General features: G+C 35.8%; 1 protein-coding gene across 5 annotated transcripts in view; it reads left to right on the top strand.

The window, feature by feature from the left end:
• PIK3R4 (phosphoinositide-3-kinase regulatory subunit 4) overlaps nucleotides 1-24,238 on the top strand; it is a 201,527-nt gene that overhangs the window by 164,281 nt on the left and 13,008 nt on the right. For all 5 annotated transcript variants that reach the window (XM_057315960.1, XM_048216222.2, XM_057315961.1 and 2 more), the window contains 4 exons: nucleotides 6,305-6,506; nucleotides 8,237-8,424; nucleotides 9,407-9,617; nucleotides 12,254-12,419. In XM_057315960.1, coding sequence (XP_057171943.1) covers nucleotides 6,305-6,506; nucleotides 8,237-8,424; nucleotides 9,407-9,617; nucleotides 12,254-12,419 — 767 coding nt within the window. The remainder of the gene's footprint in view (nucleotides 1-6,304; nucleotides 6,507-8,236; nucleotides 8,425-9,406; nucleotides 9,618-12,253; nucleotides 12,420-24,238) is intronic.

Raw genomic sequence — 24,238 nt, forward strand, 5'->3', positions numbered from 1 at the left:
TGTTTTGTTTCTTAAATTCTGTGTATGAGTGAAATCATAAGGAATTTGTCTTTCTCTGGCTTTTTTCGCTTAGCATTACATTCTTTAGATCTATCCGTGTTGTTGCAAATGATGAGATTTCATTCTTTTTAATGGCTGAGTAATATTTCATTGTGTATATATATACCATATCTTCTTTATCCATTCATCTCTCAGTGGACTCTTGAGCTGCTTCTAAATATTGGCTATTGTAAATAATGCTGCAATAAACATAAGGGTGCATATATCTTTTCGAATTTGTGTTTTTATATTCTTTTGGTAAATACACTGTAGTGGAATTACTGGATCATATGGGTAGTTCTAGTTTTAATTTTTTAAATTTTATTTTACATTTTTTTCCCTTTTTATTTTTTTGAAATTTTTTTTATTAACATATAATGTATTATTTGTTTCAGGGGTATAGGTCTGTGATTCATCAATCTTACACAATACATAGTGCTATCGACAACACATACCCTCCCCAATGTCCATCACCCAGCCATCGCAGCCCTCCCACCCTCTTCCACTCCAGCAACCCTCAGTTTGTTTCCTGAGATTAGGAGTCTCTTATGGTTTGTCTCCCTCATTGGTTTCATCTTGTTTCATTTTTTTCCTCTCTTCCCCTATGATCCTCTGCCTTGTTTCTCAAATCCCACTGTCAGCGAGATCATACGATAATTATCTTTCTCTGATGGGCTTATTTCGCTTTGCATAATACCCTCTAGTTCCATCCACCTCGTTGCAAATGGTAAGACTTCATTTTTTTTTTTTGATGGCAATATTCTATTGTGTGTGTGGTGTATACCACGTCTTCTTTATCCATTCATCTGTCGATGGACATCTGGGCCCTTTCGATAGTTTGGCTGTTGTGGACATTGCTGCTATAAACATTGGGGCGCAGGTGCCCCTTTGGATTACTGCATTTGTATCTTTGGGGTAAATACCCAGTAGTGCAATTGATGGGTTGTAGGGTAGCTCTATTTTCAACTTTTGAGGAACGTCCATAGTGTTTTCCAAAGTGGCTGCACCAGCTTGCATTCCCACCAACAGTGTAGGAGGATTCCCCTTTCTCCGCATCCTCGCCAACATCTGTCGTTTCCTGACTTGTTAATTTTAGCCATTCTGACTGGTGTAGGGTGGTATCTCATTGTGGTTTTGATTTGTATTTCCATGATACCAAATGATGTTGAGCACTTTTTCATGTGTCTGTTGGCCATATCGAAGTCTTCCTTGCAGAAATGTCTGTTCATGTCTTCTGCCCATTTCTTGATTGGATTATTTATTCCTTGGGTGTCGAGTTTGATAAGTTCTTTATAGATTTTGGATACTAGCCCTTTATCTGATATGTCATTTGCAAGTATCTTCTCCCATTCTTTCAGTTATCTTTTGGTTTTGTTGACTGTTTCCTTTTTGTGCAAAAGATTTTTATCTTGATGAAGTCCCAGTAGTTATTTTTGCCCTTGCTTCCCTTGCTTTTGGCGATGTGTCTAGGAAGAAGTTGCTGAGGCTGCGGTCGAAGAAGTTGCAGCCTGTGTTCTCCTCAAGGATTTTGATGGATTCCTGTCTCACATTGAGGTCTTTCGTCCATTTTGAGTCTATTTTTGTATATGGTATAAGAAAATGGTCCAGTTTCATTCTTTGCATGTGGCTGTCCAGTTTTCCCAAAACCATTTATTGAAGAGACTGTCTTTTTTCCATTGGATATTCTTTCCTGCTTTGTTGAAGATTAGTTGATCATAAGAGTTGAGAGTCCCATTTCTGAGTTCTCTATTCTGTCCCATTGATCTATGTCTGTTTTTGTGCCGGTACCATACTGTCTTGATGATTACAGCTTTAATAGAGCTTGAAGTCTAGAACTGTGATGCCACCAGCTTTGGTTTTCTTTCTTTCTTTTTTTTTTTTTTTTATAATTTTTATTTTGTTATATTAGTCACCGTACAGTACATCCCCAGTTTTTGCTGTGATGTTCCATGATTCATTATTTGCATATAACACCCAGTGCACCATGCTTTTCTTTTTCAACATTCTTCTGGCTATTCGGGGTCTTGTTCTGGCTCCATACAAATTTTAGGATTATTTGTTCCATTTCTGTGAAAAAAGTTGGTGGTATTTTGATAGGGATTGCATTGAATGTGTAGATTGCTATAGATAGCATAGACATTTTCATAATCTTTGTTCTTCCAATCCATGAACATGGGATGTTTTTCCATTTCTTTGTGTCTTCCTCAGTTTCTTTTATGAGTGTTCTGTAGTTTTCTGAGTACAGATCCTTTGCCTCTTTGGTTAGGTTTATTACTAAGTACCTTATGGTTTTGGGTGCAGTTGTAAATGGGATCAACTCCTTAATTTCTCTTTCTTCTGTCTTGTTGGTGTATAGAAATCTAACTGATTTCTGTGCATTGATTTTATATCCTGCCACTTTACTGAATTCCTGTATGCGTTCTAGCAGTTTTGGGGTGGAGTCTTTGAATTTTCCACATAAAGTATCATATCACCTGTAAAGAGTGAGAGTTTGACTTATTCTTTGCCAACTCAGATGCCTTTTATTTCTTTTTATTGTCTGATTGTTGAGGCTAGGACTTCTAGTACTGTGTTTAACAGCAGTGGTGATAGTGGATATCCCTGCCGTGTTCCTGACCTTAGGGGAAAAGCTCTCAGTTTTTTCCCATTGAGAATAATATTCGCTGTGGGTTTTTCATAGATGGCTTTTATGATATTGAGGTATGTTCCTTCTATCCCTACACTGTGAAGAGTTTTAATCAAGAAAGAATGCTGTACTTTGTCAAATGCTTTTTCTGCATTTATTGAGAAGATCATATGGTTCTTGTCTTTTCTTTTATTAATGTAGTGTATGATGTTGATTGATTTGCAGTTGTTCAACCAACCTTGCAGCCCCGGAATATATCCCACTTGGTCGTGGTGATTAATCCTTTTAAATATATGTTGGATCCTATTGGCTAGTATTTTGGTGAGAACTTTGGATCCATGTTCATCAGAGATATTGTTCTGTAATTCTCCTTTCTGGTGGGGTCTTTGTCTGCGTTTGGGATCAAGGTAATGCTGGCCTCATAAAAAGAGCTTGAAAGTTTTCTTTCCATTTCTATTTTTTGGAACGGTTTCTGAAGAATAGGTGTTAATTCTTCTTTAAATGGTTGGTAGAATTCCCCTAGGAAGCCATCTGGCCCTGGGCTCTTGTTTTTTGGGAGGTTCTTGATGACTGCTTCAGTTTCCTTGCTGGTTATGGGTCTGTTCAGATTTTCTGTTTCTTCCTGGTTCAGTTTTGGTAGTTATATGCCTCTAGGAATGCATTCATTTCTTCCAGATTGTCTTATTTGTTGGCATATAGTTGCTCATAATATATTTTTATAGTTGTTTGTATTTCTTCGGTATTGGTTGTGATCTCTCCTCTTTCATTTATGATTTTATTTATTTTGGTCCTTTCTCTTCTTTTTGATAAGTCTGGCCAGGGGTTTACAATCTTACTAATTCTTTCCAAGAACCAGCTCCTGGTTTTGTTGATCTGTTCTACTGTTCTTTTGGTTTCTATTTTTATTAATTTCTGCTCTAATCTTTATTATTTCTTTTCTCCTGCTGGGTTTAGGCTTTATTTGCTGTTCTTTCTCCAGTTCCTTTAGGTGTAGAGTTAGGTTGTGTATTTGAGACCTTTTTTTGTTTCTTAAGAAAGGCTTGTATTGCTATATACTTCTTTCTTAGGACCGCCTTTGCTGCATCCCAAAGATTTTGAGCAGTTGTGTTTTTATTTTCATTTGTTTCCATGAATTTTTTAATTCTTCTTTAATTTCCTGGTTGACCCATTCATTCTTTGGTAGGATGCTCCTTAGCCTTCATGTATTTGAGTTCTTTCCAATTTTCCTCTTGTGATTGAGTTCAAGTTTCAAAGCATTGTGGTCCAAAAATATGCAGGGAGTGGTCCCAGTCTTTTGGTACTAGTTGAGACCTGATTTGTGACCCAGGATGTGATCTCTTCTGGAGAATGTTCTCTGTGCACTAGAGAAGAATGTGTATTCTGTTGCTTTGGGATAGAATGTTCTGAATATATCTGTGAAGTCCATCTGGTCCAGTGTGTCATTTAAAGCCCTTAATTCCTTGTTGATCTTTTGTTTAGATCAACAGGATTTGTTTAGATTTCAGTGAGGGTGGTGTTAAAGTCCCCTACTATTATTCTATTATTGTTGATGTGTTTCTTTGATTTTGTTATTAATTGGCTTATATAATTGGCTGCTCCCATGTTAGGGGCGTAAGTATTTACAATTGTTAGATCTTCTTGTTGGGTAGACCCTTTAAGTATGATATAGTATCCTTCCTCATCTCTTATTACAATCTTTGGTTTAAAATCTAATTTGTCTGATATAAGGATTTCCACCCCAGCTTTCTTTTGATGTCCATTACCATGATAAATGGTTTTCCACCCCCTCACTTTGAATCTGGAGGTGTCTTTGGGTCTAAAATGAGTCTCTTGCAGACAGCATATTGATGGGTCTTGCTTTTTTTTTTTTTTTTTTAAGATTTTATTTATTTATTTGACAGAGAGAGAGGCAGCAAGAGAGGGAACACAAGCAGGGGGAGTGGGAGAGGAAGAAGCAGGCCCATAGCAGAGGAACCTGATGCGGGGCTCGATCCCATAATGCTGGGATCACGCCCTGAACCGAAGGCAGACGCTTAACCGCTGTGCCACCCAGGCGCCCCAGCTTCTAACATTTTTTATTGAGATAATTCGCATGCAAAATAATTCACATTTTCATCATCTTGGAAAGAAGCCCCATGCCCATTAGCAATTATTCCCCATTTACTTCTCCCTCCAGCCTCTGGAACCACTAAATCTACTTTCTGTTTCTAGGAATTTGCCTATTTTGGATATTTCCTATAAATGGAACTATGCAATATGTGGCATTTTTGTGGGGTTTCTTTTACTTAGTAAAATATTTTCAAGGTTGCTGCGTGTTATGGCATATATTAATACTTCAGTCCTTTTTATGTTTCTTATGATGACCCTCCTTGTGTGGACTAAAATGGAGACCTCTCTCTTATGAACTGAAATGTTGTCTAACAGAATAGAATTCTTACTACAGCTCTAAAATTGTCTACAGTAAGCAAATTTTAGGAGGAAAAGTAAAAATAAATGATGAACTTCAGGCCAGTATTAGAAAAAATTCAGTCAAGGATCTCTCTATGATTATTGTACTTTAATACAATTTTATTTTATTGTTTCTTAGCTTTCTAACTTTCTAGGGTTTGTGTCCTATTGTGACTGTGGGTTGTGAATATTATTTTAAACTCCAGTAGGATCTGGATTAAGCCCTCAGGAATTGCTATTTTATTAATTTTTTTCCATTAGTGTAATAAAATCATTCTAGAGGATTCTGTGGATGGTTTGAAAGTTAAGGAAAAATGCAAAACTATTCCACTTACCAGAATATTTGTTTCACATTGAATTATTTAAATAAGTTATTTAACATTTATTGGCTGTCAGTTTCAAGTGTTCTTGAGTGTCTTAGGCATATTAATTTACTAAAATTTCAAAATAGCCAAAAAAATAAAATAAAATTTCAAAATAGCCTTGTAAGGTGGGTGCTAATAATTATCCTCATTTTCTAGATAAATCAGTAGAGGTTTAGGGAAATTGGGTAACTTGCCCAAGGTTACACATATAGTAAGTAATAGAGAGCTTGACTGTACTTAGGCGGTCTGACTTTAATTATACTGTTATCATAGGGTGTGTTGCTTGCATTTGAAGTTTAGCCAGCATTCATCAGTTTCTGAAGTGTGTAGAATGTTCTATATATCATAGAGTGCCTTCACAAAGTGTCTCATTTAATATTCTCAACACATCTAGGAGCAAGGTTGAAGTAAGTATACTTTCTTTTACTTAATATTGTATTTCCAGAATTTTTGTTTAGATAGTAAATGTTTGTTTATTCAAAGTTACGTATTAAAGATATACTAGATACCTGGCACTGTGTTAAGTTCTTCGGAGATTTCAAAGATGAATTATACTGAATGCTCCCATTTAGAAAGAAAGTTAAGATATAAATTATGCTACAAAATAGAAAGTGCCACAATACAGGGTGTTCTTGGAGATCCGAATAGTGAGATGTTGTTCTGTATCGATACTTTTATTTTTCTCTTACCTTTTTGCTTGCTTTATTTTAGCATTGTAACTCTTAAAATTTTACAGTGGTGTTTTGACCATTCAGTTGTTAGTCATTCCAAGGCCTGTTACTGCTTTTGAAAATGACATAGAACATATGGTTTTATTTGGTTTTAGGGAATGACAGAGGAAGAGGAAGACAAACTCTTGGCACTGAAAGACTTCATGATGAAATCTAACAAAGCAAAGGCCAATATAGTAGACCAGAGCCATCTCCATGATAGTAGTCAGAAAGGTGTAATTGACTTAGCAGCATTAGGCATAACTGGGAGACAAGTTGATCTTGTTAAAACCAAACAGGAACCTGATGACAAGCGAGGTTAGTATGTTTAGTGTGTGTGTGTGTTTAGCTTGTTGTTATTATTTACTTCATATGGCTAGTTGTAGCTAATTAGTAGTAAAATAAAAAGTCACTTTCTCAAATATAGAACATTCAAGTACTGTGGGTGACTCCATTATGTAACAGGAAAATTTGGGGGACGAAAAGTGGAGAATTGAGTTAACAGTTAAAAGGTTATGTAACCTCTCAAAATCATGGCTCTCTGTGTCAGAATCAGGATTCAAACCGAGGCTTGACTCCAGAGCTCTGCTCTTATAATGAAATCATGTTGCCTTTATGGAGATGTATATTGAAGATGAAATCCTATTTTTTAATCCTTTAAACACCAACCCAAGGTCAATAGACGATGTTAAAATGAGATAGTTACCTAGTTTGTTTTAGTAGGTAATGCCCAGTGAAATACAAAAGAGTAGACACCAGAGAAGACTTAATCATTTGAAGTCTCAAGATTTAGAACTGTCAACTATTGTGACAAGGATGTTGGTTGACATTGACTATATGAGGTTTTTAAGATCTTGTGTGTTCGTTCTTCCTTTAACTCTTTCTGAGATGTACTTACTTCCAAGTACATGCCTTTAAAAACCACTCTTCTAGTATCAGATTTTAAGGGCAGCTGAATTATATTGAAATAAACCTCTAACTGCCAAACTTGGGATAAAGTATTTGGAACTCAATTATCTGTGGATTACATTGATGGTAAGTAAAGCACTGGTACAGATTATGAGAAAAACACAAAGACCCCAAAAGAAAAATATTGAAGGATTTGAGCTTACAACTGATGGAAGAATAGAAATCCATGTTTGAAAAGGTAAATAAATGCAAACCAGTAAGATGCCATTTTCTGCCATGTGAGTAGCAAAGACTGATGATACCTATTGTTAGGCCTTTTCATACACTGTCGATAGACTATAAATTGAACATACTCTTTTTAGAAAGCAATATTCTTATTATTTGAGTCACCATTTTCAATTCTGGAAATTTCTCCCAAGAAATATGGATAAACGTGAAGAAATATGTATAAGAATGTTCTCAGTTTAAAAAAAAGAAATAATTGAAGTGTCCATTAATAGGGGGATAGTTAAATAAACATTCAATGTATTTAATTAAGAGAAAAACAGGTTGTGAAACACTTTGTACTATTTTATTTTTGCACAATGGTATGGTGTATCATTAAACTATATTGTCTATGAGGTTTACATATGGAGGCAATTCCTGTTATGTTTTGGTAATGCTAGAACTTTGTGTTATTTAATGTACTTTTTGTAATTGGCGAAACATTTTTTAAAAAGGGTTTCTCTTTATAGTCAGAAGGTAAGTGTATAGCAATTGATTTTTACATTTTGTTTCCTAAGTAACTGATACGAGAAATAGGTCATATTTAACAGTGTGGTCAGTGACATTTGAAAAAGTTGTTTTTATTGTTGTTTCTTGAGATAAAGTGGTTATTTGAAATTGAGCTAGCCTTGGGAAACTAGGAAGCAGTTAGCTCAAATTATTAATACCATTGAAAGTGTATCTGTCCCAGAGATAGAATGAGAGTTAATGAGTTGATGTGTAAATATAAATGAAATACAAATCAGAGATTATAAAGAACAAATAGGATGTGAAGTCCATTGCTGTCTGTCCCTCCCCCACCAAAAAAATAAATAAAAGCGCTTACTGGTTTAGAGGTTTCCCTTAGACTGACTATTCTGAATCTGTATTTGTAGCTAGAAAACACGTAAAACAAGACTCAAATGTAAATGAAGAATGGAAAAGTATGTTTGGGTCACTGGAACCACCGAACATCCCACAGGCCCTACCTAAAGGGAGTGACCAGGAGGTGATTCAGACCGGGAAACCACCTCGTTCTGAGTCCTCTGCTGGCATTTGTGTCCCTTTGTCAACTTCTCCACAGGTACTATCACTTACTCAATAATCCTGCTTTTGTCTTTCATTCCCATTTTACTGTTTTGGTTGTTTAAAGGCTGTGTACTGTACTGGAAAAATCAATGTAGTGAGTTGTCCTTTAGGGAGGACATGTTTCTTTTTTTTCTTCAAGTTATTTAAATTCTACTTAGTTAACATATAGTGTAATATTGGTTTCAGGACTAGAATTTAGTGATTCATCACTTGAATGTAACCCCCATTGCTCAACACAAATGCCCATCACCCATTTAGCCCATCTCCTGTCCACCTCCCCTCCAGCAACCCTCAGTTTGTTCTGTATTACTAAGGACATGTTTCTTTCTAAAAACAGGTTTATCTTTAATTTTATGGACAAGGGGAGGTCTAATTATTGAAAGCATCAAAAAAGGTCTTGTGTTAGAGTACTCACCAATAAAGTGATCTAAAATTGTGGGTTGAAGACATCATTATGAACTGTGATTATAATTAGGTTGCAGTGAACCTTTTAAATCTGCTTTTATTCTTCCTCTAATATAACATACCTGTAAAAATAGCAAAAATACTCCTGGAAGAGAAGTCCCTAGTTTGCCATGTGTGAGAAATGTTATGATGATTTTTATATATTTGAAATAAATTTGCAATTTAAGATAACTCTTCCCTAAGCCAGTCATATTTTAAATGAAAAATATAAACTGAACCAACTGATAAATTTCTGTTTCTTTTTACTTGAATTAATGAGGATTTTTGTTTAATGTTATTGCTGTACTGATAGTTTTTTTTTTTAATGTATAGGTTTAGAAATGTAATATTTGTGGTTAATCTTTATTTTAGTTAGGTTTTCACTGAAAAAATGTCATTGTATTTAAATGGATTTAAAAATTGGTACATTATTAAGGAAAAAAAGCAGATATAATGGAGAGAAAGAACATGGGTATACAGTTTTATCATTGAGTATACTTTATGATGTAAATAGTTATAATTCTGTTTTGCAGCTTCCAGAAGTGACAAATGTCCAAAATAGAAAACCAACAATACAGGTTTTGAGTAGTACAATTTTACCGTCTGCCTACCAGATTCGGATCACAACTTGTAAAACGGAACTTCAGCAGCTCATCCAGCAGAAGCGGGAGCAGTGTACCGCTGAGAGGGTAGCTAAGCAAATGATGGAAAATGCCGAATGGGAGAGTAAACCACCACCACCCGGTAAAAGTGCCACTGCTAGGTAGTTGTATTTTAGCCTGGGTGCCGAAGCCTACAGTCTAACGCGGGATAATTAAGGAAGTAAGAACAAAACTGTCACTTGGAAGCCCAGAGGAAGGTTTCATTAAGTGAGGAATTTTAAGTCATTATCTGTGGAGCTTGGATCTTCTTAGCTGTGTGGGCAACTTACAGTGTCTTGTTTAAGCTACTTAGTGTTTCAGCCTGTCTGGTCCATTTTCTCTATTTATAGTGCTAGGTTTTACCTGCCTGCTTAGTGTCATGCCACTTTTTCATAGAATGTCAGTCGTCTTGGAGTAAGCTCCAGCTTTTAATTTGAAGGGTTTACGTCTCTTTATTTTCTTTGGCATTTGTAAAGTAATGGGTATTTTTATTTATTTTTTTATTTTTTAAAGATTTTATTTATTTAAGAGAGAGAGAACAAGCAGGGAGAAGAACAAAAGGAGAGGGAGAAGCAGGCCCCCTGCTGAGCAAGGAGCTGATGCAGGACTCTATCCCAGGACCCTGGAATCATGACCTGAGCTGAAGGCAGACACTTAATTGAGCCACCCAGGCACCCCAGTAATGGGTACTTTTAAAAAGAAAAAAATCATCATCCAAAACTCCACCACTCAGTGATTAACATTTTGTGGAAACACTGCTATATTTTGAGAAGATTTAAAAGTAACTCAGAGCTATTTCAGATGAAAATGTGGCTCAGCTATGTTAATAGACTTGCCCAGTATAAATGTGGTGGAGCTGGTTTTTGATATTAGATTTGCAGATTTTAAAAACATTTTTAATGAGTTTCTGTATATAGATTTTTTTTTGTTTTTTTTTTGGTTTTGTGTGTGTGTGTGTGTGTGTGTTTTTTAAAGATTTTATTTATTTATTTGACAGAGATAGAGACAGCCAGCGAGAGAGGGAACACAGGCAGGGGGAATGGGAGAGGAAGAAGCAGGCTCATAGCGGAGGAGCCTGATGTGGGGCTCGATCCCATAACGCCGGGATCACGCCCTGAGCCGAAGGCAGACGCTTAACTGCTGTGCCACCCAGGCGCCCCTGTATATAGATTTTAATAATAAAAATTTAACTTGAAAACTCTGAAAAGAAATGCATAGTTTGCTTGTGTGTACAGATTTAAAATCGCATGAATTCCTGTGTGCTTCTGTCGTGTACTCCAGGGGAAAATGCTGGTGGAGATAAATGACTTAAAGATTTAAAAAGTATTATTAAGTGGTAGGTAGCATCTCAGGTCAAATAATATCCTGGAATAGAATCTGTTTTTATAAGTAGCATTTTATACTTAAGTGGAGCTGTACTTTTTATTCCTTAATCACAAACAAGGTTTCAAGTTTTGAGGTTCAAGAAATGTGCAGTGACTGTTGGGCGTTTGATTTTTTTCTTTCCACAGTTGAATGATCGTGTGAAATTGATTTTCTCTAGAGGGAAATGTTCAATCTAGCCTGGTAGATTATCTAGACTTCATGGCAAAGTGTTTTTGATCACCTTCAAATTTAGCATATCCTCCTTAAAAGTCACATTCAGCTGTTCTTCCCACACATGTAAGCTAGAGATCCAAGGGAAACATATTTTTTTATTTAGATTTTGCCAGGTTTGGCAATAATCTTGGTTTCATTTTTGTTTTCTGGTAAAAAGAAATAATTTTATCCTAAAATGACATTGTTATCACTTAATTAGATACTCTGCTGAATCCCAATACAGGACCATCTTTAGCATAGCTTTCTGTTTTGTTTTATTTTAAAATTGATTAATATTAAATTTTAAATGTTTCACTTAATATAAAAATTGACTCATCATACATTGAGGACAGTTATGTGCAGGGACCTATGCTAGGTACTGTGAATGATTCAGAATGGATAAGACATGGTCTCTGGCCTCAGCAGATCTATAATTTATTAGAGGAAATTAATCATACACAAAAAGAATATACGTAATATAACAAGTGTATAGATGTCGCAAAGTACTGGGAAATCCATGGGCATTCTGAGGCTATAATTCATAATACTGTTTAATTAACATGTTGATACCATACAATAAATGACTGCAGGTGATGAGGAAATCAACATTTAGGTGTTTACTGTGGACCTGGGACAATATTAGACACTATACATCTCGTTTATCCATATCCACCCTTTGGGTTAAGTAATATTTCCCTCATTTTACATTTGAGGAAATTGAAGCTCAGATAGTTTAAATAAGTACCCTAAGGTCACACATTATATTATGGTGTATCTGGGTCTTTGAGATTTGAGAACCAGGTTGCCTCCCTAGCACCCAGCTTCTCTAGGTTTACGATAGCCATTATCTCTGAGTGTTGAGCAAGTAGTCAGGGTTTTTCTAGGTGGTAAGTGACTGTTGTGCACTAGACACTAGAGGAGGGCCCCATGTGCAGTCTTTCTAAGGCTCTTTGATCAACACTTAATTGCTATCTTGGATGTCTTAATAAATAATAGTAACTGTCATGGTCTAATAGACCACTTTGTATCGTCTAGCTATTGGTACCCTTTGTTTAGTTCTTACGATTGTTCTCATGCTGGTCGTTGGTGACTATAGCTGGAGGTGAGGAATATTGTATTTGTACACTATAGTTTAAGACCTACTCCTTTGCTTTTCCTTAGGGTGGCGTCCTAAAGGGCTACTAGTTGCACATCTTCATGAACACAAATCTGCTGTGAATCGAATTAGAGTGTCTGATGAACATTCACTTTTTGCAACATGTTCAAATGATGGCACAGTGAAAATCTGGAACAGTCAAAAGATGGAAGGGAAGACCACCACTACCAGGTAATAATGCTTGGGAGCAGAATCCATTTATTCAATCAACAAATGTTTGTTGACTGCTCACTCTGACAGGTGCTGTTTTAGGATATAGCAGTGGTAAGTGGAAGAAATACCTGTTCTGTGGAGCTTTTCTCGTGCTTTTCTTGTTATCAGTTCAGTGACTACAGTTAACCACAAAATCATCAAGCACAATATCTTTGATAACCAAAATAAGTTAAAAGTTTACTTTTAGCAATGTGATACAGTTTTGTGCTGTTTACTTTTTAAAAGAGATCTATGTTTTTACTCTGTGCTTAATTATTTTCATGTTCATTCTTTCTTGGCATTGCATTGGTCAGAACATCAATCAAAACCAGTAACAGAGTCCTGGCTTCATTTAGTAATTTTTTGTCAACATTTGATTATGAAATTTCAAGCCTATAAGTAAAGTTGAAAGAGTTTCACAGTGAACATTCATGCACTTGCCACACAGATTCTGTAATTTTACTAGATTTGCCATGTCATGTAATTATATTATCCATCCTCCTATCCATTCATCTTTTTAAATTGTATTTCAGAATAAGTTGCAGACATTAGTACACTTCCCCTAAACACTTCAGCTTATTTATCATTAAGTAGAGATCAGTATGTGTTTATAATTTTTTTTTGTTTGGGATGAAATTTATATGCTATGAAATACACAGATCTTAAGTGAACCATTCCGCGAGTTCCAAGAAATAACATACACTTCGGCAACTTAAGCCAGTCTCAAGGTATAGAATGTAGCCATCACACCAGAAGAATGTCCCCTAATGTCCCTTCACAGAGAACTCCTGCCTACAACCATTCTTTTGATTTTTTTTCCCACCATTGTTACCATTTTCATTAGTATTTTAAACACCTCTTCTGATAATTATTTTTCAAATGGCTCTTTGTTATTATCATCATCAGTTGAATTCATTGTCCCTTTTATTAAGAGGGGAAGTTCAGTTGACATGTGTAAACCTCTCAAGAAACAACTTGGAATCATTGATTAACTTTACAAAAGCTTCGTTAATTCCCAAATGATTTTTATTACTGAGCCATGCCCTCTGTATTCCAGTGTCATATTTTAGGGAGTGGTATCCCAGTGTCACATTTCAGACAGTAGTATCCCAGAAAATGTGGCAGTTCAGCTGACTGTATAGTCTTTAGGAAGTTTGTATGATAATTAGGAGATTGGATTTCCTCTGGATGCAGCTGCTCTTGCTTTTCTGTAACACCTGCTGTCTTGTTTGTGGAGTGCAGTAGGCCTTGGCTTGGGGGTGCTTCATTCCACAGTGGGGACGTGGGGAAGGGAACAGAATGTGATACCCTTATCATATGCCTTCATGAACTGGATTAGGGGAGAAGCAGGCCATTATTATTGCCAGATCCAAGTGGGGAACAGCTGGTGGCTGGAAAAGAGCAACAAAACTTTTTTTCTTAGGAAAAGTATTTTCTTAGGAAATGTTACTAGTACATTCTCTCTACTGAGGTTTTTCCCCCTATGCGTTACGTTGGCTGACCACCCAGTTCCCAGTGCTGACTTTCTCGTTGAATATTATTGTGATTTAGGCCACCCAGCTCTTGGCCCTGCCATTTTCTTCATTCTTGAGTTAAATTTTTGCTTTGTCCCTTGGGCACTAGTTTGTGAAAAACTGCTCTTTTTCTAAACTTGTACATAAATTTTTAAAAAACTTAATCCTTTATAGTATTCTAAATTATATTTTCCATATATGCTTCTTGTGTTACCCTATTTTGGGCTCATTTAGCTTCTCAGTTTTAGGGGAGGTTGATGAATTTGGTACTTCTTGAATGTGATGATAAAACATCTCAGTGGAGTTTTGTCTGGATGAAGAGATGACACAGTATGAGAGGTGTGCAAGAAAGTTACAGTGTTACATATTTTAGAGTTGCTGATAGTGTTGGAGGTTGAAGTTTTTGAGTGGTGTGGCTACTCTGAAGAAAAGGGAGCATAAAGGCCTATAAAAGGCCTGAGTATGCCTGAGGCCTTAATCTTTGCCAGTTGAATTTCAGGGACAGGAAGAGTGGTGGTCAGGAAAGGAGAAAGAAGCAGCCATTTAAGTTACATCAAACTGCACAGAAGAAAGAGTTTTAAGAAAGGAACTTAGAGGCAGCTCTCAAATGTAATATAAAAGCCAATTGGCATGAAAACCTAGTAAGGCCATTGGGCATTCTCATACAGTGCCCTTTGGTGGAATGCAAGTGATACATCCATCATCTTTGGAGGGCTTTTTGACAATATATATTACAAGCATTTATGATGTCCATATCCTAAGGAAATGACTAAGAATGAACTCAGAGATTTAGTTTTAAGGGCTTTTCAGATTGGCTTCCTTTATAATAGTAAAAAATTAGAAAGAAACCAGAGGTTTAGCAGTAGAGGTAAAATTAGATAAGTGCTGGTGCAAATACAAAAGTGATGTTGCGGGAATAAGTTTTTTGATATAAAATATGTTGATATGTCGTGTAAGAAAGTAGGTTTAAGAACTCATGTAGGGTTTCTGTTTTTGGAATGATCAAGTAAGGATTTCTAAAAATCTCTTTAATAAAAATAGAACACTGGTAGATACTGTCAATATCAACTTTTTCAGAACTCTAGAAATTAAGTCCTGCATTAGTCTGAAGAGCATTCTTTAAGAAAATCAGCTTTCAGAACAGTGAGCCATGTGTTCCCTAATTTTATCCCCTTTTACCAAGCAGTGCAGTAGCTTTGAAAACTAATAGTCCCCCAGTCTTTTATCATGCTGTTCAGTGGCTTTGAAACTCAAAGTCCCACAACTGTGGTAGCCCTGAAAACCAGCAGCTTAGTAGTGACCGGAGGGGTCATAATGGCCAAAAGCCCCATTTCTAGGGAATTGTCACTATTTGACCTTTCTGCCACCTTGCTGAAAGCTCCATTCTCAGGATCTATCTTTATTTGATCTGACTCATCCTGTTCTTTGAGAAAAACTCTGCCCACAGGACATTTGTTGAAATTATCAATGCTGTTTGTTAACATTGCAGCCTGAGGTGGCATTACCAATTGTAGCTAACAAGAGACTAACAAAAAACTTATAAGGAAGAACTAGGGAATGATATATCTGTAGGGGCCTTTGAAAAGTTCAGACATATTCATGGGTATCTATAAGGCCACATGCATGTATAGTATGCATGTATTGTATGCATGCCCAAGAAAGAACTGAGAAGACCCCGAGTTCTTGCCTCTGGCTGACCTTGAGACACTTTGCAAGCAGGAAATGAAAGATGAGGCAGAGTTGTAAGCTGCCTTCTTGAAGGTGTCTTGCAAACACAGAGAACCTCAACAAAGGCTAGAATGCTTTTCATTTCAAGGCATGTAAGGAAAGGAAATGTCTGTGTAGTCATTAGCCGACCACTAAGTTAACTGAACAAAGACTTTAGTGGCTACACATGAGAAAGAATATGGACTTTAGAGAATTAATCCAAGAGGAGTCACTAAATAAACAGCAATAGCCTTGGAATATTATTTCCAAAATTGGCACATTAGAATATCTAGTTTTGAACAAAAAATTGCAGGTCAGGAAAAGAAACAGGAAAGTATGGTTTATATACAGGAAAAAAAGTCAATGGAAACTGTTCCTCCATAATCTCAGATATTGGACTTACTAGACAAAGATTTTAAATTAGCTATTAAAAATATTTTCAAAGAATTGAAGAAACCGTGTTTAAAGAATTAAAAGTAAATTAAGAAAATGTCTCCAAATATCCATATCAATAAAGAGATAGAAGTGATCGATAGAAATTCTGGAGTTGAAAAGTGAAATAACTGAAATAATGAAATAAGTGAAATAAATGAAAAATTCACAAGAAAGGCTGAACGGATTTCAGCTGGCAAGAGAAAAAATCAGCTGAGGGTTGATCAGTTGACATTATTCAGTCCGAGGTACAAAAACTAAAAAAGAGTAAAGAAAAATGAACAGAGCTTCATAGGCGTGCAGAACACCACGTGTGCTAAGATACACATAGTAGGAGTCCTGGAAGGTGAGGAGAGAGAAAAAGGAGGAGAAAGAGTATTTGAAGAATCACTGGCTAAGAACTCCCCAGATTTGGTGGAAAACATTAATCTGCATATTTAAGCAGCTCAGTGAACTCCCAAGTAGGATGAAAATCAAAGAGAGCCATACTTGACACAAGATGAGCAAACTGTTGAAAGACAGAATCTTGAAAGCAGTGAGAGATAAGGGACTTACTGCATACAGGGGATCCTTAATAAGATTAATAGCTGACATTTCATTGAAATGATGGAGACTGGAAGTCAGTGAGATGACATATTCGAAGTGTTGAAAGAAAAAGACTGTCAACTGAAAATGCTATATGCAGCAGAATTGTCCTCCAAAAACAAAGGAGAGGTCATTAAAAACAGGGAATTTATTACTAGGAGATTTTCCCTAAATGAAATACTTAAAGGTGTTTTTTGTGCTGAAAGGAAAGGACATGAGACAGTAACCTGAATCCACATGAAAAAACAAAGACAGTACAAATTATTTTTATAACTCTTTTATAGCCTGTTGTCTTATTTAAAAGATGATCACGTAAATAATTATAAAATTGTGTCTATGGGCTTGTAGTATATAAATATAGAATTTATGTGACAATAATAGTACAGAAGAGGGAGGAAGGAACAAGGAACTTCTGAAGCAAAGTTTTTGTGTATTAATGAAATTGGTATTAATCTGATTAGATAACAAATGTATTTCCCAGGGAAAAAACCTTTCAAAAACATGTATAAGAAACAACAAAGAAATTAAAATGGTGTACTAGAAAATACATTTTTAACACAAAAGAAGGCAGTGGTGGAGGAATACAACAGTAACAACAAAACCTGTGCAAGACAGAAAAAACAAATAGCAAAATGTCAAACATAAGCCTTACCTTATTGGTAATCATATAAATGTAATCAGAAGGCAGTGTTGGCAGAAAGTATAAAAAAATGATATGACTTATGTGCTGTTTACAAGAGACACACTTTATTTTTATTTATTTATTCAGTTTTAAAATTTTTAATTCCAGTATAGTTAACATACAGTGTTATCTTAGTTTCAGGTGTACAGTACAGTGATTCAGTAATTCTAAGTATATTACTCAGTGCTCATTGTGATAAATGTACTTTTAATCCCCTTTACCTATTTCACCCATTCCCCCTCCCTTGTAATCATCACTTCTCTGTAGTTAAGAGTCTGTGTTTTTGGTTTGTCCCCTTTTTTTCTTTGTTCATTTGTTTTGTTTCTTAAATTGCACATATGAATGATATCATATGGTATTTGTCTTACTCTGAGTGGCTTATTTCACTTAGCATTGTACTCTTTAGATCCATCTATATCGTTGCAAATGGCAAGAGTTCATTCTTTGAAATGAGTAATATTCTATTGTGTATATATACCACATCTTTATCCATTCATCTATCAATGGACACTTGGGCTACTTCTATATTTTGGCTATTGTAAATAATGCAGTAAACGTAGGGGAGTATATATCTTTTTGAATTAGTGTTTTCTTTTTTTTTTTTTTAAAGATTTTATTTATTTATGTGACAGAGACAGCCAGCGAGAGAGAGGGAACACAAGCAGGGGGAGTGGGAGAGGAAGAAGCAGGCTCATAGCGGAGGAGCCTGATGTGGGGCTCGATCCCATAACGCCAGGATCACGCCCCGAGCCGAAGGCAGATGCTTAACCACAGTGCCACCCAGGCGCCCCTGAATTAGTGTTTTCATATTCTTTGGGTGGATACCCAGTAGTGCAATTCCTGAATCATAGGGTAATCCAATTTTTAAGTTTTTGAGGAACCTCCATACTGTTCTTCACAGTGGCTGCATCAGTTTGTATTCCCACCAAAAGTGTATGAAGGTTCCTTTTTCTTCCCATCTTCACCAACACTTGTTGTTTCTTGTGTTTTTGATTTTAGGCATTCTGACAGGTATGAGGGGATATCTCATAGTGGTTTTGATTTGCATTTCCCTGATGATGAGTTATGTTGAACATCTTTTCATGTATCTGTTGGCCATCTGTATGTCTTCTTTGGTAAAATGTCTGTTTATGTCTTCTGCCCATTTTTTAATTGGATTATTTGTGGTTTTGGTGTTGAGTTGTAGAAGTCTTTATATATTTTGGATGCTAACCCTTTAGCAGATATGTCATATGCAAATATCTTCTCCCATTCAGCAGATTGTCTTTTAGTTTTGTTGATTGTTTCCTTTGCTGTGCAGATGCTTTTTATTTTGATGTAATCCCCATAGTTTATTTTTGCTTTTGTTTCCCTTGTCTCAGGAGACATAGCTTAGAAAAATGTTGCTATGGCCCATGTATAAGAGATGCACTTTAGATTCAAGTACACAAGTTGGTTGAAAGTAAAAGGATACACCATGTAAACAGTACCAAAAAGAGAGCTGGAGCAGCTATATTAATATTGGACAAAATAAGCTTTAAGACAAAAATTGCTACTATAGATAAATAAGGACGTTTTATAATGATAGAAGAGTCAGTGCATCAGGAAAACATAACAATTTGCAAACATATGTACCTGATAACACATCCCCCAAATGAAGCAAAAACTAACAAAATTAAAGGGAAAAGTAAGGTAATTCAATAATAGTTGAGACTTGAGTACTCTGCTTTCAGTATGGATAGAACAAGTAGGCATAAGATCAACAAAGAAAATGGCAGATTTAATCAACACTACAAATGAACCAGATCTAAAGATTTTAATAGAACACTCCACCCAACAGTAGCAGAACACAAATTCTTTTCAAGTGCACATGGAACACTTTCCAGATTAAACCACATATGAGGCCATAAAACAAGCCTCAGTAAATTTAAAAGCATTGAAACATATCAACATGTATGTTCTCTAACCACAGTGGAATGAAGCTAGATATCAGTAACAGAAAGGTTTGAGAAATTGACAAATTTGTGGAGATTAAGCACCACATGGCTAAATAACCAGTAGTTCAAAGGGAAATTAGCGAATACTTTGAGATGAATGAAAATGAAAACACAACATGCCAAAACTTATGGAATGCAGCTAAAGGAGTATTTAGAGAGAAATTTATAGCTGTAAACATCTATATTTAAAAACAAGAAAGATCTTAAATCAATAACTTAGCCTTAACCTTAGGAAGCTAGTAAAAGAAGAGTAAAGTAAACCCTAAGCAACTAGAAGGAAGGAAATAATAAAAACTAAAGGGGAAATAAAGAAAAATCAACAAAAGCAAAATTTATTCTTTGGAAAGATCAAGATTGTCAAACTTTTTCTTCAGTAACCAATATAAAAAAGAGAGAGGACTCAAATTACTAAAATTAGGAATGAGAGAGGGGGCATTACTACTGACATGACACGTAATAAAAGGAATTATGACAAAAATACTGGAACAATTATATGTCAACAAATAATCTAGATGAAATGGACAAATTCCTAGAGAGACAAAAGCTGTCAAAAATGACTCAAGAAGAGGGGCGCCTGGGTGGCTCAATTGGTTGAGTGTCTGCCTTAGGCTCCGGTCTCCCTGCTCAGTGGGGAGTCTCCTTCTCTCCCTCTGCCCCTCCCCCTTGTTTGTGCTCTCTCACTCTGCTCTCTCTCTCTCTCAAACAAATAAATAAAAATCTTTAAAATACTCAAGAAGAAATAGAAAATCTGAATAGACCTATAACAAAAAGATTTAATTAGTCATTTAAAAAAAATTCCCACAAAGAAAAGCCCAGGCCTCATTTAATGAAATAACACTCATCTTTCAAAACTCTTCCCAAAAAACAGATGAGGGAACATTTCCTAATTCATTCCGTAAGGCCAATATTACCTGATGCCGTAACCAGACAGATACATCAAGAGAAAACAATACACGAATACCCATGATTATTATAAGCATAAAAATCCTACACTACATACTAGTAAACTGAGTCCAGCATATTAAAATGATTATATACCATGACCAAGTTCAGTTGATGCCAAGACTGCAGACCTTGTTCAACATATGAAAATCAATAAGGAATATATCCTGTTAATAGAACAAAGGATAAAGACCAAGTGATCATCTCAACAGAAAGCATTTGACAAAATCTCACACTGTTTTATGATTAAAAACAATTCAGTCTAGTAATAGATGAGAACTGATAAAGGACATCTACAAAAAACCCATAACTGTGATATCATACTTAATGGTGAAAGACTGAAAGCTTTCCCCCTGAGATGAGGAACCGGATAAGGATGTCCGCTTTTGCCACTTCCTGGAGGTTTTAGGGCAATTAGATAAGGGAAAGAAGTAAAAGGCCTACAGATTAGAAAGAAAGAAGTAGAACTAAATTAGCATACAGCATAATTTTGTTTATAGAGTATCTTAAGCAATGAAAAGAAAGACCTCTTAGAACTAACAAATGAGTTCAGCAAAGTTGCAGAATACAAGATGATGCTGTATTTGTATATAGAATAAAACATTGCATTTCTGTGTGCTAACAATGAATGATCTAAAGGTGAAATTAAGAAAACAATTCCATTTACAATAGCATCAAAAAGAAAATACTTATGAATAAATTTATCAAAAAAGTACTGAGAACTATAGTATATTGAAGACCATAAAAACATCATTGAAAGAAATTGTAGATCTCAATAAATGGAAATACATCTTACGTTCATGCTGTGTTCATTTAATGGAATACTTAACATTGTTAAGATAGCAGTCCTCCCCAAATGGATGTACCCATTCAATGCAATCCCTATGAAATTACCAGCCTTTCTGCAGAAATTGACGCCCTGATTCTAAAATTCATAAAGAAATGCAAATGACTTAAATAGCCAAAGTACTCTTGGAAGAACAAAGATGGAGAACTCACACTTCCAGATTTGCTTTATGGCAAGAGTTTCTGAAATATAACCTCAAGAGCACATGTGACAAAAGAAAAAAAATAGATAAGTGAGACTTCATCAAAACTACAGACATTTATGCTTCAAAGGACACTGTCAAAAAAGTGAAAGGACAACCCCCAGAACAAGAGAAATACTTGTAAATATAAATATACAGAATATGTATATATGCTTTTTCAACTCAACAATAAGAGGACAATTAAAAAATAGTGGATTCAAATAGATGTTTCTCCACAGAGGACCAGGAAACATACAGAAAGCTGTCCCACATGATTAGTCACTAGGGAAATGCAAATAAAACTGTAGTGAGGTAACATTTCACACCGACTAGAATGGCTGTTATCAAAAAGACAATAACAAGTGCTGGAGAGAATGTGGAGAAACTGGTACCTTTATACGTTGCTGGTAGGAATGTAAAATGGTGCAGTAACTGTGGAAAATAGTTTTGGCAGTTTCTCAAATGCTAAACACAGAGTTACCTAATAATGACCCCTCGATTCCACTCGTAGGTATAAACCCAAGACAGTTGAAGACATTTGTTCACACAAAAATCTGTACACACGTGTTCACAGCAGCATTATTCATAATAGCCCAAGAGTGGAAACCACAATGCCTGCAAGCTGTTGAGTGGACAAACAAAATGTGGTGTATCCTCCATACAATGGAGTTATTATTTAGCCACAAAAAAGAGTGAAATACACATGCTACAACATGGATAAACCTTGAAGACATGCTAAGTGAAAGAAGCCCGATTCAGAGATCAGCTAGCATATTGTATGATTCCCTTTATATGAAATATCTGGAATAGGCAAATCCACAGAGACAGAGAAAGTAGATTAGTACAGATCTTCCTTGATTTATGATGGGGTTATGTCATGATAAAACCACTGTAAGTTGAAAATACCTCAAGTCAAAATGCATTCAATACACCTAACCTGCCAAACACCATAGCTTAGCCAATGTGCTAAGCCTACATTAGCCTACAGTTGGGCAAAATTATTTAACACAAAGCCCATTTTATAATAAAGCATTGAATATCTCATGTAATTTATTGAATACCAAAAGAAAGAACAGTTGTAGGGGTTCATAATGGTTGTAAGTGTGTTGTTTTTTTACCCTTGTGATCATGTGGCTGCCTGGGAGCTGTGGCTCCCTGCTGCTGGTGAGCTAGATCGTATGGTGTGTCACTAGCAAGGAAAAGATCAAATTCGAAGTTTGAAGTACAGTTTCAACTGAATGGCTGTTGCTTTTATACTATCATGAAGTTGAAAAATTGTAAGTCAAGGACTATCCATAGTTGGCAGGAGCTGGGGGAATGGAGGATTGGGGAGTGACTGCTGACGGGTACAGGGTTTCTTTTTGGGGTGGTATAAATGTTCTTGAATTACATAATGGTAATGGTTACAAAACTTAGTGACTACAACTGTCAGTCTCTTTAAAAGAGTGAATTTCATGATAGGTAAATTATATCTCAATAGTAGAGGGAGAGAGAGAGCAAACAAATGCAAGAGACTGTGCGGTACTGGTATTCCTTTTTCTCCTGACTCATCTACCATATTGGTTGGGTCCCTGGAGGCACTATGTTTAAGTGTGTCCAAAGACTTACACACAAACGTTTACAGCGGCATTATTCATAATAGCTAAAAGGCAGAAACAGCAGAAATGTTCATCAGCTGATGAATGGATAAAGAAAATGTGGTATTCCACAGAAAGGAATAATACTTGGCTGTAAAAAGGAATGGATGAACCTTGAAAACACTTTGTTAAGTGAAAGAAGCCAGATACAAAAGGCAACATATTATATGACTGCGTTCAAAGAAATCTCCAGAATGGGCAAATTCATAGAAAACTTAAGCAAATTTGTTTCCGGGGGCTGGCAGGAGAGGAAAAAGAGGAGTGAATGCTAATGGATGTGAGGTTTCCTTTTTGGGTTTCTTAGGAATGATGAAAATATAGAATCAGACACTGATGATTTACGCAAAATTCTGTTAACATACTAAAAATCATGGAATTATACACTGTAAAATATTATACCTTATGGTATCATGTCCCAACAAAGCTGTGATTAAGAAAAAGTAAACTAGAGAATAATGATTAATAAAAAAATTCAACATATCATTCCATATTTATTTAAAAAGCAAATATGAATATATTGTAATATGCATAGAAAACCCTTTGGTAGGTTATATAACAAAATGTTAATAGTGTTTCTGGGTGATAGAATTATAAATGTTTTTACTTTTCCCTATTCTTTTCTGTAGTTTTGATAATTTTTTATAGTATGTATTAGCTTGCATAATAAAATGAAACAAATAGAAAAGATGGAGATGAATAAATTTGGTGATTAGGGGCTTGTGATCTTTCAGAAGTATGGCCCTGTAGAAGGATGAGTATGCACCTTATGAAGGAGGTACTGAAGGTATTGAAAGGGAATTGGTGATCATGGGAGGCACCCTGTGTAGTTCATCTATTCAAGAAGTTTGGCAGTGAATTTGAGAAAGGGAAGTAGCTTGAGACGTCAGTATGTGTGTGGGAAAGACTGAATATTATAATAAATATTTTGCATTTATGAGTGTTTTATTATTTACTTATTATTTGAGCTCCACTGTGTTCCAAGTAGAGAAGTCAGGGCAGTCCTGTTTTGTCGATGAGTAAACTGATACACAGCAGAGTAAGTGGCTTGACCATGGTCATATGGGTGGTCCGTGCTGGAACTAGTCATTCCAAAGCCAGTGCTTTTCCTGCTGCGTCAGGCTGCATCCCAGGAATTGCAGAATAGGTAAGAAAAGGGCTTAAGGTATTGCAAGAGTGAAAGGAAAGCTGGATGAGGGCACTAAGAATGGGAGCTCCAGTTGGAAAGGATGGACAGTTCTTCTGTGACAGGAGAGAAGTGTGTGGGGATGGCCATTTAAAAATATGAAAAGTTGATT

This window comes from Ursus arctos, unplaced genomic scaffold (genome assembly GCF_023065955.2).
Source record: "Ursus arctos isolate Adak ecotype North America unplaced genomic scaffold, UrsArc2.0 scaffold_20, whole genome shotgun sequence".
NCBI classification, from domain to species: domain Eukaryota; kingdom Metazoa; phylum Chordata; class Mammalia; order Carnivora; family Ursidae; genus Ursus; species Ursus arctos.